The sequence below is a fragment of the Brienomyrus brachyistius genome, unplaced genomic scaffold (genome assembly GCF_023856365.1).
Source record: "Brienomyrus brachyistius isolate T26 unplaced genomic scaffold, BBRACH_0.4 scaffold34, whole genome shotgun sequence".
Classification (NCBI taxonomy): domain Eukaryota; kingdom Metazoa; phylum Chordata; class Actinopteri; order Osteoglossiformes; family Mormyridae; genus Brienomyrus; species Brienomyrus brachyistius.
In genome coordinates, this window is record NW_026042309.1 from 2,075,938 (window position 1) to 2,094,731 (window position 18,794).

The 18,794-nt window shown below is 42.5% G+C and overlaps 1 protein-coding gene across 1 annotated transcript in view; it reads right to left on the reverse strand.

The window, feature by feature from the left end:
* Window positions 1-262: 262 nt before the first annotated feature.
* LOC125721617 (NACHT, LRR and PYD domains-containing protein 12-like) overlaps window positions 263-18,794 on the reverse strand; it is a 566,129-nt gene continuing 547,597 nt past the window's right edge. The window contains exon 14 of the mRNA XM_048997598.1: window positions 263-979. Coding sequence (XP_048853555.1) covers window positions 642-979 — 338 coding nt within the window. The 3' untranslated portion in view covers window positions 263-641. The remainder of the gene's footprint in view (window positions 980-18,794) is intronic.

An 18,794-nucleotide genomic window follows, 5' to 3' on the forward strand; every position in this document is an offset into this window, starting at 1 on the left:
TGGAAAATGGATGGATGGATGGCTGGATATCATTATCTTTACTAAGTTACCTCAGGACCGCTGTAGGTTTTGAGTTAATAAACTGTCTGCCGTCTGCCGGCCCCTGCTGGCCAAAGCGTCGCCGCTGCGATATCAGGCTGCTGCGCTCAGTGAGCAGAGAGCGCGGATTAAGTCTGTTACTCAGTTACGTTCTGGGCAGCGCGGAACCGGGACATTAATGGGATAGAATAGGAAGCCTTTATTGTCAGTGTACAGGTAGCAAATACAATATATAGACCGAAATATAAAATATACATATAGAGGGGAGGGGAAAAGCTCCCCCCACTCATCAGGCTTAGATTTCATTACATTTTATTTTTTTCAGAATCAGAATTCACTCCATTGGTACAACTGCATGTACTATGAATTTGTTTAGGCAGTTTTGGTGCATTTACAGACAACATAGAACATAAGTCAGAGAAAAACAGTCATTCTACATGTTTGTTCAGCTTACAGAACCCAATTATTAACATACGTCACACTTCAGACAGAGTAAAAAGGGTTATACTGGTTATAAAGCAGAGATTTTACCTTTTTGCCATGGAGAAGCAGCGACATGTGAGACTGATACGGTAAAAATGATTCCTCCAGCACACAGTGAGCTATCCCAGCATGCACAGCGACACGGGGGGGTTTGGATAAACCCCAAACCCTGGATAGAGGGACTCAGTGAATGAGGAGGTGAATCTGTGCAGGGGGGTCAGTCCATCAGAGGAGACTCTGTAGAAGGACAGAGCACCAGCCCCCCAGTCCAGATACACTCCTACTCTGTGGGAGCCTGAGGGCTCTATGGGTATGAGAGTCTCTTTATTATTGTGACAGACAGAGTGTCTGTGAGGAGAGAAGATAAGCATCCATGACTTGTTATTGGCTCCAAGCCCACAGTCACTCCCTCCTTTCCTCCTGATCCCTTTATAAGTCACTCCTATCCAGGCTCCATCTCCACTCCACTCAGCCTCCCAGTAACAGCGGCCAGTCAGACTCTCTCTGCACAGAACTTGGCTCCAGCTGTCAAATCTCTCTGGATGATCAGGATATGGCTGCTCTGCCCCCCCCCATGTCACCTTCCTGTCCCCCCCTGACAGAGACAGGAATCTGTGTGCTGTGTTGGGGTCGAGCGTCAGCTGGCAGGAGTCTGTAGGCAGGAGGAAGAGCGATTGATCCCATGACGAAGCCCAGCATCTCCATCATTATCACTGTCACACCTCACACACTCACTCACACAGAACTCGCTCCAATACACACATTTTATTCCCAATATACTCATGTAGCCGCCCGAGTCTGCGGCGCTCCGGCTGCCCCCTGCGCTGTGAGACACGCCGCGCTGAGAGACTCGCTGGGGCCGAACTGCACTTTAGCCTGCGCTCTATTATTCTGTACGATACATAAAATATAAAAAGTCAAATATGTGAATTACCTCAGGAAATGTTGGTCGCCCGCGCGACGCCGGTGGGAAGACGCGCCGAAATGACGCGCATGTTAAACTAATAGGCTTAATTACAGGTAAATAAAATTACAAACAGCATTCATCAAACATATTAACCATAAAATTACACAACAAAGATTACCACTAAAAGTGAGTTTGTCTTTAGGTCACAATATGAACGTCTTTTAATCCACTTTGGACACACACCTCTCTCCAGCAGCGCGCCGACGCGACGCTCCCAAAGCGGACGCATCTAGGCTGGTTCTCCGCAAAGCGCAGCACTCGCGTATTACACCGCGTATGCGTACATGGAAACGTTCATATTTCTCTGGTCAAGCTGTGTACTTTGCACATGCGCACGTGTCCTATTTAAGTATTAGTAGTAATTCTGATATTCCCTGCACACGTACCACAGCCGCGAGGTCTGTGTATGTTTCCCTACGTTTTACAAATTCAGAGCGGCAGTTCACGGGGCTGCCAACTTTGATCAACTGGCTGGCGTGAGATTTTCAATTTGGGACAAGTCTGCACACATATGCATACGCATTTAAATGTATGCAACAGTTCTATTACCTTGAAAATTGGCTGTAGGGTTTGCAAACTACCCCAATCCTCATCAAAATCATCTATGTTGGCGTTTAAAGACAAATTTGTAGTGCGGCAGGCGGTCGTCCGCGGAGGAGTAAAATGCATCATAAAAGTCTATACAAACACGTCCGCTTATACGTGCGCGGAGAGGTACCAGTCTGGCCGCCACGTTTTCTGTGTTGATTCCGGCTTCGTCTGCGCACTTACATGAGGATAACAAGACGCATGCGCGACGTGCAGTGCCACCAGAAATTGGCGTGGCAGTATGGTCACGTTTTGTCACGGAACATTGTCTTTACTAACGGTACAGATCGTATTAAAGTAGCATCTGATTTTTTTAAGAATGAGTGTCCAGAAGAGCTGTATATTTTCACAGACAAGAAAAAAATATTCCGAACACTATTGTGTCCTTCTTTGTACAGCGTCTTCAAAATTTAATGGCAGTATAAGTTTCTAAGAAAGCAGTGTCATGCGTATAAGGTACAATGAAATTCTAACTTACCTACTTTCATAAGCAGCATTATTTTTCATACAGTTCCATCCATCCATCGATTTTTCTGCCACTTATCTAATATCCATCCATCCATTTTCCAAACCACTTATCTTACTGGGTCACGGTGGGTCCGGAGCCTATCCCGGAAGCAATGGGCACGAGGCAGGGAACAACCCAGGATGGGGGGCCAGCCCATCGCAGGGCACACTCACACACCAGTCACTCACACACCAGTCACTCACTCATGCACACCTACTGAATGGGCAATTTAGTAACTCCAATTAGCCTCAGCATGTCTTTGGACTGGGGGGGAAACCGGAGTACCCAGAGGAAACCCCACGACGACATGGGGAGAACATGCAAACTCCACACACATGTAACCCAGGCGGAGACTCGAACCCGGGTCCCAGCGGTGTGAGGCAACAGTGCTAACCACTGCACCACCATGCCATCCTTAATTTTTAATTAAGAATTAAAAATGAGTATATTGGGTCCTAATTTGGTACTAAACACCTGTTTTGTTTTATAGAGAGTCCACCCCACAGCCTGCCAGACACATTCAGTAAACTGATTATGCTATTAATGATCGTATTGTGCTAATTTTGCTCAGTAAGCAATGTGCAAAATTAACTAATGTGCAAAGCTAATTAATGTCTATCATTATTTGAGATTGTTATGTTTATTACTTATTGCTGCTCACAATGATCTGCCTGATATTTTGACCAAGCAATGGACACAAATAAAATAGTGAGTTTAATATTGATTCTACAACAGCTATTAATAAAAGTGAGTTTGTCTTTAGATCACTATATGAACGTCTTTTAATCCACTTTGGACACACACCTCTCTCCAGCAGCGCGCCAATGCGACGCTCCCAACGTAGATGCATCTAGGCTGGTATATAATGTAGTATATATTATATATAATCTCTCAGGTTATATATAATATATAATCTCTGGGTCTGCCCCCAGGCCTCCTCCTGGTTGGACATGCCTTGAAACACCTCCCCAGGGCGCCGTCCAAGAGGTATCCTAGAACCATCAACTGACTCCTTTCAATGCGGAGAAGCAGCGACTCTACTTTGAGCCCGGATGTCTGAGCTCCTCACCCTCTCTAAGGCTGAGCCCAGACACCCTGCTGAGGAAACTCATTTCTGCTGCTTATACAGTATTCACAATCTCATTTATTCGGTCATCACCCAGAGCTCATAACCATAAGTGAGGGTAGGAACGTAGATCAACTGGTAAATTAAAAGCTTCACCTTCCAGCTCAGTTCCCTCTTTTTCCAAATTGCTGCACCGTGAACAAACCCCCAAGATCAAAGCCAAATTGAACTTTATTGTCATCTGCACTATATATAAGTATAGAGAGAGATGAAATGGCGAAGCTCAGGGCCCACAGTGTAAGCATAAACTTAGTCCAATATAGAGAACAAGACAAGACAATGTGCAAAGGACTTACAGGACAGTGCAACTGAGGAAGTGGAGTAGATTATGCAATATACAGTAATGTGCAATACTGGACAATGTGCAATATTGTTAGAACTATATTAAATATATGATGTATTTCTGCAGTCAGTTAGACCTGAATTCACCATCATGTACGCTGTAACAGCCTGAGTTCACAGTGTAAACAGTGTATGATAATAGTAGTAACAGCAGTAACACGTCTAACATTTCTAACAGCTGAAAATAGGAATAGAAGCAGAATAATGGGGCAGACAGAGAATAATGGGGATTCTTATTATTGCCCCCATGTCAGAGTGACAAAGTGTTAAGTGCAGTGCAGTGCTTAAGGGTCAGTCTGTGGCCTTTAGTTGTGGGTTACGGGGGGGTTGAGGCAGTGAGGAGGCAGAGTGAGGGATCCTGGGAGGCAGCATGGTGTTGAGGAGCCTGACAGCCTGGGGGTAAAAACTGCCACGCAGCCTGGCAGACCCGGCTCTGATGCTGCAGTATCTTCTCTCAGGTGGCTGGAGTGTGGAATGACCATGTGAGGGATGTGATGGGTCCTGCACAATGCTGCAGGCCTTGCGGACACTGCGTTTGCAAAAAGCGGCTTGTAGGGAAGGGAGAGGCATCCCATAATGTTCTCTGCTGTTTTCACTGCTCTCTGCAGGAATTTGTGGTCAGATTTGTTGCAGCTGCCACACCAGATGGTAATGCAGTTAGTCAGAACACTGCCGATGGTGCCTCTATAGAACATGGTGAGGATGGGAGGGGAAGGTTTGCTTATTTCAGCCACCTCAGGAAGTTTAGTCTTTGCTGGGCTTTCTTGAATAAGGAGCTGGTGTTATTTGTCCATGTAAATTCCTCAGTTATGTCCACACCGAGGAACTTGGTTCTCCTTACAATCTCCACAGCAGTACCGTTGATGCTGAGTGGGGTGTGGCAGGACGTGTCCTTCTGAAGTCCACAATCATCTCTTTTGCCTTGTCAGCGTTGACAGATAGATTATAGTCTCTGCACCTTGTAGACAGACTTTCCACCTCTTCTCTGTATGCTGATTCATCTTCTCTATTTATCAGTCCCACCACAGTTGTATCATCCACAAACTTGATGATGATGGTGTTGGACGTGTTGCAGCCCATACATACTGACTGGGGCGTCTCTGTCAGGAAATCCAAGATCCAGCTGCAGAGAGTGGTGTTCAAGCTTAACCCCCTCAGTTTTTGAGGGACATGTTGAAGGTAGAGCTGAAGTCTATGAATAACATCCTGACATCTGTGACTCTCTTACCCAGATGTGTCAGGGAAAGGTGACGGGCAGAGGCTACGGTGTCCTCAGTAGACCTGTTGGACCGGTATGCAGATCAGAGAGGGTCTAGAGAGGTGGGAAGATTAGTCTTTATGTATTACTGCCATGACCAGCCTTTCCAAGCACTTCATGATGATTGACATGAGTGCTACTGGGCAGTAGTCATTCAGGCCTGTCACTGATGGCTTCTACAGCACTGGGATGATGGCGGTTAATTTGAAGCATGCTGGGACAGACCACTGGCTTAAAGAGGTGCATTCTGTGAGGACCCCAGCCATGTGGTCAGTGCATTCTCTCAGCACTCAGCCAAGTATGTTGTCAGCTCCTGCTGCCTTGCGTGGGTTGACTCTGGATAGAGTACTTCTCACATCAGCTGTGGTCAGACAAAGTAGCTTCTCACTTGGGGGGTGGGGGGGGGGGTGTCGGCTTATTCTGTACAAAACAGTTGTTTAGTTCATCTGGAAGGGAGACATCACCGCCATTGATGTGTAGGATGGGCTCGTAGATCGTGATTGGCTGAATTCCCTACCATATACGGCGTGTGTCTTTGGTGCATTTAAAGTGTACATTGATCGTCTGTGCATGTGCCTGATTGGCTATCCTCATAGCTCGGGACAGGTTGTCTGTGGGCGTCCTGAGGGCAGCCTTGTCTTTAGATCTGAAAGCTGCATTTCTGATTCTTAGCTATGTGAGCACTTCCCTCATCATCCAGGGCCTTTGGTCGGCTCTTGTGGTCATCGATCACAGAGTTTATATACTCCTCCAGGTTGATGGCGTCACCATTTATAGCAGCCTCCTTAAAAATGTCCCAGTCAGTAGATCCAAAGCAGCCTTGGAGAGCTGAGACGGCACCAGCTGGCCACACTCTGACTGACTGGTTTGTTGTGCTTCAGCAGGGATTTATACACAGGAACCATGATCACAGTGACATGGTCTGAGTAGCCGAGGTGGGGGGGGGGGGGGCTTGTAGGCCTCACAAACGTTTGTGTGAACATTGTCCAGACAGATTCTCCCTCTAGCTGGGATGTTCATATATTGGAAGAATTTGGGGAAAACTGGCTTCAGATTTGCCTGATTGAAGTCTCCAGCAATGATGAAAAAAGCAATTTTTTTAATTTAAATTTTTTTTTTTTTTTTTTTAAGCAATTTATTGCTGCACACATCTCAGTTAAACCAACTGGGACGTCACAAAGTTCACGATCCACATCAGTTATTCCCGTGATGTTTGAGAAGAAATCAAAAATTTTGGATCAAGACTCCTGACATACAAATTATTAAAGAACTCAGTGCAGAATTCGGCTATTTTCTTGATGTCATCTGCAGCATTTCCATAAATCCTCACCCGCATAATGCAGTTGTTCCTGACTTGCTGACTTTCCAGCCTAAAGAAATAGGCTGAGTTCTGCTCACCTTGTTCAAGCCATTTTTGCCACAATCTAACAAAGGCTCCTTCTGCCTTATGTTTATATATAATCATACAATTTATTCTGTAAGGCACCTCCTACATTATTTTCTGTATCAGTAAGACGATTGACTGGTTTGCAGGTTAAAGCAGTAAATCTCATTTATAATTTTCTTTTCTTCATCTCTTCCGATTCGAGCCAAGTCACTACTAAACCTTCTGACAAATTTTGCTACATCATATTATTATTGCAATACTTTTTTCTGTATTGGGTCTGTTCCAGTGTAAGTCAGTTAATTATTCTATATTTAAAATAGCTACTTTTTTTCTCAAGATTGAACTGTTTAATATCCAGTTTGAAGATATTTTATATCCAGTAGACGATGACAAAGATTGCATGTTCTCCCCATGTCGTCGTGGGGTTTCCTCCGGGTACTCCAGTTTGCCCCCACAGTCCAAAGACATGCTGAGGCTAATTAGAGTTGCTAAATTGCCCATAGGTGTGCATGTGTGAGTGACTGGTGTGTGAGTGTGCCCTGCGATGGGCTGGCCCCCCATCCTGGGTTGTTCCCTGCCTCGTGCCCATCACTTCTGGGATAGGCTCCGGACCCCCCGCGACCCAAGCGGTTTGGAAAATGGATGGATAGATGGATAGACGATGACGATATGGATATATGGATGTTAATGGCTCGGTGGTCAGAAAATGGTGAAGCTATAATGTTTGTTTAAATATTTCCTAATTCATTAGAAATAAGCCAAAAATCAGTTTGTGACTGATTTGAAAAGGTCCAACACATTTGGTTGGAAAATCTCTTGTTTAATCTCTTCCATCATTTTTTCTTTTTTCAGAGCCTATCATGACTATGTATAGTTATTGCCGTCACTGGATGATAAATCCAGACAGTAGTAAATCTGCATATAGTTCACACTACACGGTAAACAAAACAAGTTGGCTTGCAGCTCTAATCAAAGCGTGTTCTTCAGAGTGCCATCTTGACTCCCTCCTCCTTCTACATTTAATGCCACAACCACATGCTCACAAGTGAGACTGGAAACGAAGGAACCGACCAAGATGGTTTTCTCGCACTGCCCCCTGGTGGACATGACCTTCAATCCTCCAGATAGATGTAAACTACGCACGCAAGTTTAGTCGGGTCGTGTGAAGTCATGGCCCTAAAGCACAGACTTAGGAGATGTTCAGTGTCACAGCCAGTTTGGGTAAGACTGCAGGTGCCGTCTTAGGACAATATTAAAGAATCTGAAAAAAGTACACTCAGCGAATGCACAAAAAGAGCAAACGTGAAGGAAGGACTTCAGGGGGAACAAAGTGCATCAAAGCCCACAGCTACTCTCTCTCATCTGACTCCAGTTGTGTGTCACCTACACACTGGGTCAGACAATGTGTTTAATACATTAAACTGATCTTTACTGAATATCAAGCCTTTGGTTGGAAAATCTTTATTAATGACTGATTGTATTATCAGGATAAACTTTGATTTTTATGCGTTAAACTGAAATGGGGTCAAATGAAAACTATGCAGCAGCCCTGATCAAACCAGCTACTCCTACCTGCCCTTAATCAGTGAGACTAGAGCACTTAGGGAAGGAGGTGGAGCAGCCGCCTTATTTAATGGGTTTGAATTATTTTTACAAGTCAGGCACTACTTTCTGTCAGAAGGGTAATTATGAATCTGAATGAACAGAAATTACATGTGGAGTTCCTCAAGGGTCCGTTATTGGCAGTGGGCAGTGGTGGCTTAATGGTTGTTGGATTGAATCCCCGACCAGCAAGGCACCGCTGAGGGACCCTAAGCAAAACACTGCTCTCAGGGCGCTGAATTAGCTGCCCCTTGCTATGTCACGATGTCACATATGGGTTAAATGCGGAGGACACATTTCGGTGTTGTACACTGTGTGCTGTGGTGTGTCAACACTGATCACCAATTAGAATTATAATCCTCACTGAGCCTCTTTGTTCAACATCTACATGCTTCCATTTGCTCAGATTACGGTACACTATAAAATCTCTGGAACACTTAAGGCCATGTTGTTAGTAATTAAAAAAAAAATCACAACAAATAATAATCCATTGTTATGCATTATAATCATGGCTTTAAATATTTATCAAAAGGCATAACACATTATAGGCATGCTTATTATGCATAATGAATGACGTATGAAGCTCTCATCTTTAGTGCACTATAAATACCTTCATAATGCATTATAATGATCGGTATAAGCATTAAGGATGCTTTGTATTGCATTATGAAGATATCTATAGTGCCTTATAGTTGAGTGTGTCATAAAGCATTCATAAAGCATTATAATGGTGGATATAATGTGTTATGCTTTTTTATAAATATTTATAGCTGTGTTTAGAATGCTTTATGAGTGCAGTATAATTAAGCAATGACACATGAGAAGATACTCTGATATATCATGGCTGTGATTCGGTCAAAGGCACAAGGCTATAAGCCACCACAAAATAAAAAAAATTGTTCTCATAACATCAGTGCAAGTGGGAGGGGCCATCGCGTCCAAACCGTCCGCATACCTGGCTAATTCAGTCAATCACCAATATAGTTTTGTCTAATATTTCCGGTGCCAGCAGTAAAACAACTAGCCAGCTTTTATCGGAGTAACTTTGCATTGTAAATGAAAACCATGCCACAGGTCTGATAAATAAAATATTATGGCACTTGAGTGGCGAAGAGATCATGAGGCAGATTGCAAAGTTCAGTTACTGGCATCTTTAATAGTGCGACTGTTAAAAGGACAGTTGGCAGCTTATAAAACTTATTCTGGAACAGAAAATAATAAATCCAACAAAACGGAATACATATGTGTGATGCCCGGCCCGTCCGCTCCTCGTGTGTGCCACGCCCCCTGATTACCCACGTGTTCTTTCATGATTGTACCCAGCTGTGTCCGATTATTTTCAATCAGTCCTGTGTATTTCAGTCCGTGTCTTACCCGAGTCCTTTGTCTGTCATTGATGTTAGTTGGCGTTTCATGTCTCCTGCTCCCTGTTTATTTATTAAATCCCTGGTTTACCCCGACGTCCGCCTGCTTCCTGCCCGTTCGCCTCGCACGATCGCCGTTTTGTCCGGCTTTGAACGTGACAATATGAACCTTTACTGTCACTGTCACCTATGTTCATTTTCTAAACTGGTGGAAACACAGGCAGGTTCTGAAAAGGTATCAAGTGACAACCAGCCAGTATTGTGCATGAACGAGTTCAAAAGAACGCGTTCATTGAACACGTTCATATTTCAGTGAACTTTGAACTGAACGCAACTTATTAGTAAATCAAGAACTTGAACGTGAATTTTATGTGTGATGAACGGCGTAGACGTCGTTCACTGTTAGAATGCAATTAAACATCGGGATTTATTTTCACCTGATGAGTCGAGTGACAAGGTCGGCTCACACATTTAAACAGCATGTTGTGTTGTCACTCAAGCACTAGCGAAGGGCTCCTCCGCTCGAAAAATAAAATGCTCAGCCTGACTCTCGCTCAGTGCTTGTGTGCAGTGCATCTTGGGTAACGTAGTGTAAAGCCAAGGACAGTCGAATCTAATGTCTTTAGCTTCACACTACGTTTCCCATAATGCACACACACACTTCTCAAAGGGCACAGCCTTGGCAACGCATGAGCGCGAAGCGAACTGCTGCAGCAGTAACCATGGCAAGCGCAGAGGAGGAAAGCTCAACCACCAGTGGAGCTGGCACAGAAAACACGGATGATGCTGGCTGTAACTTTGACAATTTACGGGCATTTTACACACTGTCTCACAGAGACTCTGACGGTAAAAACCTAACCTTTCTGTGCAAGCTTTGTCCACCTGCGCTGAAAAAACAAGTTAGAACATCAATGACCTCATTTTCCAATTTGTGAAGTGAAAAGACACGTTGAGTTGAAGCATTCGTCCAGCGTGAAAGCATATATGCAAGCCCTTCAAGGTCATAGAGGGAAGGGCAAAACCCCCAGCCAAAGTCCCCAAACGACTCAAGTCACACTGCCTGCTGCCTTCAGGGGTATAATCTCCCAGCAACAGGTAGACAGATTAATAATAGACTACATTGTTGGAGATTTACAGCCACTGAGTAAGGTTGAAAAACCCTCCTTCATAAAACTAGTAACTGGTTTGCAACCAGGCAGACATGTGCCCTCAAGAAGACAGGTGCAGGGACTACTGAATAAGGAATTCATTGAGGTTATCAGTAATTTAAAAGCTGAACTTGCTGAGCTTGACTTTGTATGCACAACAGCTGACTGCTGGTCAGCTGTCAACAAAGGATTCATGGGCATCACAATTCATTGGCTTGATAAAAATGATGTGTCACTCAGGAGACCAGCAGCCCTTGCATGTCGTCGTGTCAGAGGGTCACACACATATGATGTCCTGGCTAAAGTGCTGACAGATGTGTACAAGGAATTTAAAATTCAAAACAAAATTGTGTGCACAGTGACAGACAATGCTTCCAGTTTCGTCAAAGCATTCAGCTGTTTTGGAGACAGTGTTGTTATTATAGCAGCTGATGAGGTGACTGAAGGCAGTGACACAGGATCTACCCCTGCTGAGAGCTCCGATGATGAGGACGATGGTCTTGAGCCTGCACCTCTGTCAGAGTTAGAGGATCCCTGCCTCCCACCTCATAGAAGGTGCATGGCCCATACTTTAAATCTTGTTGCCACAGATGCAAAGAATGTAACGGATAGGCTGTACAACAAATTAGCGAGGCCTGTATTTTCCAAGGCATCTGCTCTGTGGAATAGGGTGAAAAGGAGTGCGAAAGCCTCAGATTTTGTTGAGTAAAAGCTAAAGATTGGCTTTGTCACTTCGAACGACACACGTTGGAATTCTATGTTCCTCTCAATGCAGCGCCTGGCTCACATAGCCACCTTGACTCCCCAGACCAGCAATCTAACAGTGCCATTGGATGCCACTCCTGAGTATGACAGACTCCTTCTGCACACCATCTGTGATGAGTTTGGGCTTCGTCGATTCACTCCAGAGGAAATAGACTTCATCAACAAGTTTGTGAGTGTGATGGGTCCCTTGGCATGTGCTCTGAACATCCTTCAGGGGGAAAAAAACACATTCCTCGGCTACCTGGCTCCTACCATTGTGCAATTAAAAAATGATTTGGATGGTCTGTTGGATGAGAGTTCAAAGCCTACAGCTACACCAGGTCTGACGGCATGCCGCCCCCTCATCCAAACCTTTATTTTAACCCCCTGATGACCTTGAGGGGAAAAAGAGTGCTTCATCCTTTTTTAAGTTCAAGCAAAGCCCATCAGCTGTCAATAAGTCTGAGGTGGACATCTATCTGGACGCCCCAACCACTGACGAGTTTACTGAATACATGCTGCTGCCCAAACTGAAGAAGCTCTTCATCAAATATAACACAGCAATCCCATCAAGTGCTCCAGTGGAGAGACTCTTCAATACTGGTGGCCAGATATTTAGGCCCAGGAGAAACCGATTGGGAGATGCCAACTTTGAAAAGCAACTGCTGTTAAACGTGAACAAAAAACAGTTTGGACTGAAGCCGTAGGCATGGTCTGTGGAGTGTTCATTACTTACTACAACAATGGCTTCTGTATGTGAAAGTTTTTATTTTTAATAGTTCAGTGAGATGGTGCCACACACCTTCAAGAAGCGTGAGAGTTTTTTTATTTTTTTTTTTAAATAAAACTAAAGAGATATTTTGCTGAATAATAAATATTCTATTCTGTCTAGTTTTCATTTGAGATGGATATGATGCCGATATGTGTTTACAGTACTTTTCTTTTCCTTCCCTTGTCTAGTATTGGGGCAAGAGATAAATAAACCATAAATAAGAATCATATTTTGTGTCCTTTGTACATACATACATGTCCATATATGCAAGAATGTAGGTAGGTTATAGATGTATGTTAAAACAAAATAAATTTTGATTTAGACTATATATTGCACCTAAAAATAAAATGAACTGAACTTTGAACTAGTTCAAAAATTTAAATTGTGAGCTATGAATGTGAACAGTTCACTTTGAGCATGTATGAACTGAACTTTGAACTAGATCATGAAAAGTGTGAACTTGCACAACACTGCTCCATTCTGAGAGCACAGTGATATCCACAAGCATCACAAACCAGCCAATTACAGGTTGGAGAATTTAGCCAACTGGTCCTGTGTGTATATTAAATGTTTAATGTACATGACAATAAAACGTCATGCTTTTTAAAGCCATTTAAGGCGTTGTTTGTCAATTAAACCATTTTTAATGCTATGTAAGACCAAATTGGTTTAATTACTTCTAATCCTAATAATGTCCCACGGAAACCCAGTCTTAGAGCTGTCCAGAAAAAAAATATTTTGATGATATTTCAAGGAAATTACTTTGTAACGGTGCTTAATAGGAGGTGTGATGTCCTGGAGGCAAACCTCAAGTGCTTCTGTTCTTTCTACAAGAAACCACAAACATTTCAGGTATGTAGCAATTTGAAACATTGTTCAAAATTAAGTTCAGTTCACTCCACACAAGCAATAGCTTCCATTATTTCCATTCCACATTTAATATTTCGGAATTAGGTTAAATGACTGATATTTTAAACTATATTTGTCAAACACTGCGCCCACTAACAGGTGAATAATATTGATTACCTGGTAATAGTGGCACCTGGTAGTGGTTGGGACCTATTAGGCAGCAAATAAACAATCTGTAGGATATACTGGGATGCAGAAAAGTGGACAAGCCTAAAGATTTGAGTGACAAGGGCCAAGTTGTGATGGCTTGATGATTCGGTCACAGCATCTCCAAAACTGTAGGGAAATATGTGAACGGGTGACGGAGGCTCATTACATGTCAGATAGTACAGCAAACCTTCAGAGGTCTAGGGGAATCCACGCCCTGATGAGTCATGGCTATTTTGGCGGCAAAGGTGAGCCTGGGCCCCACCATGAACCTGCTGACCACTGCAGGACCATCTCACAAGAGCTGGGGGTTATGATCCAGCTCTCTAGCCATCACCAAATGGCCCATATCAAAGTCACTCCCATCCTTACACTTGCACATTGTTTCTGCTTCCAACACATCAGCTTCAAGGACAAAGCATCCACCTGCTGCCTAATATAACCCCCCCACAGCCAGATGCCACTGTAACCAAATAATCAATGTTATTCGCTTCACATGTTATGGCTGATCAGTGTATAACCTCTGTATCTCAGTTACGTTTCAGACTGTTTTGCTACATTGTGCAGATTAATATGCTGTGTTTATAATACATTTCAAAATTTCCCAAAATTCAGCACATTGTCAGTTTCACTGGCCAACACACTGATCATCGTAACATCATCAAGTTCTTTAGCCAAATTAGGTGTGCTGAGCAATGGGAAACCTCACACTGCAGTACAGTGAATCATGCAGCAGCACTGGGAAAATGTAAAAACACATTTTACCTCCAAGGGCCACTGTTCTCCCAACTTTTTTCATTAGTCTTACACGTCTGTAAACACATAAAATATGTTTGCACATATACTGTACTGATCCTGAGAGGATTAAGATGGCAAAAAAATCAATTGGGCTGGTGATTGCACAATATTTTAGAAGCTAAATTATGAAACGTATTACTATATATATTACACAATGATAAGGTATAAATACAGATAAGCTACATACCGTTGGAGTGAAGCTGAAGTCCTTCTCTCTTCTAGACAATGGAATCAGTAGAAATGAAGTTTTGCCACGACATGAGAAGCCAGGAAAGTGAAGCAGAACATGAACAGGAACATTATTCAGCCTTGGCTGACTAGGTCTGTATTCCGGACATTACATTCATGATTTAATTTGACTGCAGGGGGCTTGAATAAATTCATCTTGCTTGCAGGTTCCCTATGTACAGTATGTATTACCTTTCCTGACCTTCGGAGGTCCTCCCTCCTGTTTCGGAGCATTTTTAAGGCTTTTTTCAGAATTTCCTGCTCTTTGCCGACGAGGCTGCAGGGCAACTCTGCTGTGACCTTGAAATTACATGAAATATTCTGTTAAAACACTTTATTTGGTGATTGAAAATTGAAGCCCTCATTGGGCTTTATGTGGTAAAAAAGTAAAATAGAGAAATTAAACTATTTGATTAGAAATATTGATTTTAAACAATTTTATGAGGTACAGACTTTGCTTATGACAGGGTTCCAGTCAATTTCCGCTCCCTTGCAGGCAGTGGTCCACATTTTTGATGCACCCAGGGATGATCTTACAACAGCCTGGTGGAGACGTGTAGATAAAAGAAACATATCAGTTTTCCACCAAAAACGTTAGAATAGAGAGGAGTGCAGGTGGACATAGAATGAGCAGAATGAATGGTAGCAGTATTTCTGATGTGAGAACCACTTATTCTGCTGATTCTACTTCCACCTGCACTGTCTGTGTTCTAACAGCTCTGTCCACTTTAGTTTCTATTTCCAGGACTGTGTGATACTTACACTGAATCTCTTTTGTTCAGGTGTTGCCGCTGATTTCCCTGCTTATTTTTTAGGAAGTCTTCTGCTTCCACTCCAGACTGATTGAGGGAAAGATCATGAAACTAAATATGATATATTCTGTAACCATGACCTGACAGCAGTATGTATGTGAAACCACAAAAAACACAGAGCTTGCTATCAAACAGACAGTTTACCTGCCTTTAGTTTTAAAATGGAAATTAGGGATTTCCTCAGTCTGAGGTTTTTGGGGAACAAAAGGTAAACATCTTGCTCCCCAATGTCCACAAAATCATCCCCTGTCACACCTTGTTCTTCATGGTAAAACACAGAGAAAATAGATTAATCCACATGACTGTAACTATAAAACCCAAAATATTATGACCACACAGAGGTTGAAAAAATAACAATGATTATGAATAAATTAATAATAAAACCCCATAATATAATTAAGGCACGCAGAGTGAGCACATAGCAGGCATAGCAAAAGTAAGTAAGGTGGATAAAGGGGCAACTGAGAAGACTGCATCAGCAAATTTAGCATATTTCCCATAAACACAACACTGATAGGAGTTATCAATTTAGCATTACCATATACAGTACAGTACTGTGCAAAAGTCTTAGGCAGTCCAAAGAAATGTTTAAAGCTGTTTATCTGGGTAGCAAGTGCACTTTGGCTTAGAACAAAAAATACAATTTAATATTAGAATGTGTGCAAATTAAGAGTAACACAATAAAAACTAGTAATAATTTCTTCTGTTTTCTAAAAAGTTACTGATATCTAGTTGGATGGCTAGATGAACACCGCTTCAGTTCCCAAACTTGTCTTCAGGGGCACATCAGCCGTTCCACGATTTTGTTAAATTTCACCAACAGCTCAATTAAATAATTAAATATATTGGTTCAAAAAGTCAGTGAGAGATTGACTAGCTGTATGAGGTGCCTGCCTTCTTTGCCTGCCTAAGACTTTTGCACAGTACTGTATATATATATTTAGGTCCACAATCATGGCCTTACAATGGCTGAGGCTGGTTGGCCGAATGATGGGAGAACAACCATGTCCTCAACCATTCAAACATTTTATAGAGCCAACGGGTATGTAATCCAACAATGTGCCCTGTACTGTAATATTGTCCTCTTACTGCAATGCTTCATATTACAGTATCCATTTGCATTTTATATTACACAGTGAGTTTTACTTTATACAGTTACATACTGGATGTATACTGTAGCACACATGTCGCGTCACTCACGGTCACACACACAGATTAACCTCCCCCCAAACCACAGGCAATATGCCAGGACAAGCAGTGTAGTACGATCTTTTATTAAACACGCAAGAGCAACCCCACTACTTAACACACAGGGGGGGAAACAGAATATCTAATACCACGAAGGGGGGGGGGGGGGGACATGCCCTACATACACACCTTTCCCACTGAATACACCCCCATAGAATTAGCACTTCAACCTCCCAAATTCCTGTGAAAATGTTACTGCGATTGAGCATATACATGAGCGATTGACTACACACCAATACAATCCAAATCCAAAACACACATGATAAATGTGCTTTTCTACTTTTATGAGAACTGAAAGCGCTTTACAATTCATGCCTCACATTCACCCATCCACACACCGGTGGCGGAGGCTGCCATGCAAGGCGCCAACCTGCACGCCGGGAGCAATTTGGGGTTCAGTGTCTTGCTCAAGGACACTTTGATGGGGTCACGAGAAACCAGGGCTCGAACCTGCAACTCTCTGGTTGCTAAACGACAGCACTACCTCCTGCGCCACCATCTTCCCCAAATGTAAGGAGAAGGAGGTTCCTCGGAGCTCCGAGATGTGTTTGGCTGTAATAAATCTGGAATATAGTTATATGACATAGTTTTTGATAACACCAGCATTTACTTTTTAGCCTTTTCAGCTTTTATTGAAAGACAAAACAAAATTTAAAAATGTGTGTAAAAACTGTGTGTTTATTTCAGTTATTTTGTATTGGACTCAAGGATTGGTTTCATCATACAAATACAGCACATATAATGTTTACTTGAAAATACTGAAAAGTAAGTGATACCAGAATCAGGGGGTCAATAAGCTTTTAAGTAATAATGTGGATTGTGCTTGGGATAGAAGCTGCACTTTGTCTTGAAGAAAAGTATAGATTTTCAAAATATGCAAATTAATTGTAATAATAATATTAGTGACGTTCATTTTCAGATTACATTCATTACATAGCTAATAATACATTGAGAAGAAATGGTTTGTCATTATGTGGATGGAAAGACATGAAAGTGATGTGGAAAATCGCCTCTTACCACTGAAACACATGGGGATGGGTGGTGCTAATAATGGTACTGCAGCCAGCCAGTAGGGGGCGCTTGACATGTAGAGTTTTCACCTTTTAGAGACGTTATGGTCTCCATGTTTTTTGCAGTCAGTGCTTTGATCACAGATTTGAAAGCAGTATGCATAATGCATCAGGGCTCACGCTGAAATTCCCTATATTTGGATATATTATGTAACATGGTTCTGTAGGAATGTTGGTACCTTGGAAACACACATATACAAATATACCTTATATGTGAGTTTGGATATGGGTGTGGCTGCAACTGGAGAGGCTTGTAGTACATATTCTGCAAAAATTTCATAATGGTTGTTGCAAATATTATGTACAAACCATGACAGAGACTTGAATGCATGCATGGGTTTTGTTGGGGAAGTATCAGTTCATGAAATACATTACTGAGGAAACTGTAATTGTTTAAACTCTTATTTAATACTATTAAGCACAGACACGTCACAAGGAAAATAAACTATTATTTATAATTATGGAGCACAGAATAACTAAACATAAAATATATATATATAGCATAGAAAAATCCAATAATACTATCGGACAAAATGGCCATGGAAATGTAAGAGAGAGCGGTGAGCTGGAGACCAGAGTCTTGACCCTGAGGAGTGAAATAAAATATTTAATTTCTCTGTTGTGTCACAAACCTGACAGATACACTACTTGTCAAAAAGAAAAGAACTTACTTCCTCACGCATTTCTAAAAGGATGTTTTTGTCAAATCCCTGCAACTCACTGAAAAACAACCGATCAAATTCACATATTATGACATAAATAAAAATATAATATAGACATATAATATAGACAGTTCATGGTGCATTTTGTAATACTCAAGACACACCAAGGCCATGCAGAGTGCATACTGATAAAAGGGAGGGGAGGGGGGAAAACTTCAATACATTCTCTGTATTAAAAGTCCAACAATTCAAGGTGGTCTGTCTTACAATTGTCATGCGCCGCTTGTCCGCCCCTCCCGTGTGCCACGCCCCCTCGTTAACCTCGTGTGGAACCCCGATGTCATTCGCTGTTTCCAGTTGTTTTCATTAGTCCTATGTATTTAACTCCGCTTCAAAATATGTTTCCCCAATCATGTCATTTAAGTCGCTACTTCTATTGCCCCGTGTTCCTAGCTGGTTTCCCCAATAAATCCTTTGTTTCCCGATTCTCCGTCTTCCTGCTCCTGCTTCCCCGATCCGTGACGTGACAACAATCAACATGAACACACCACAGTCCACAGAACCAATCTGTCAAGGAACATCCTGCGAAATA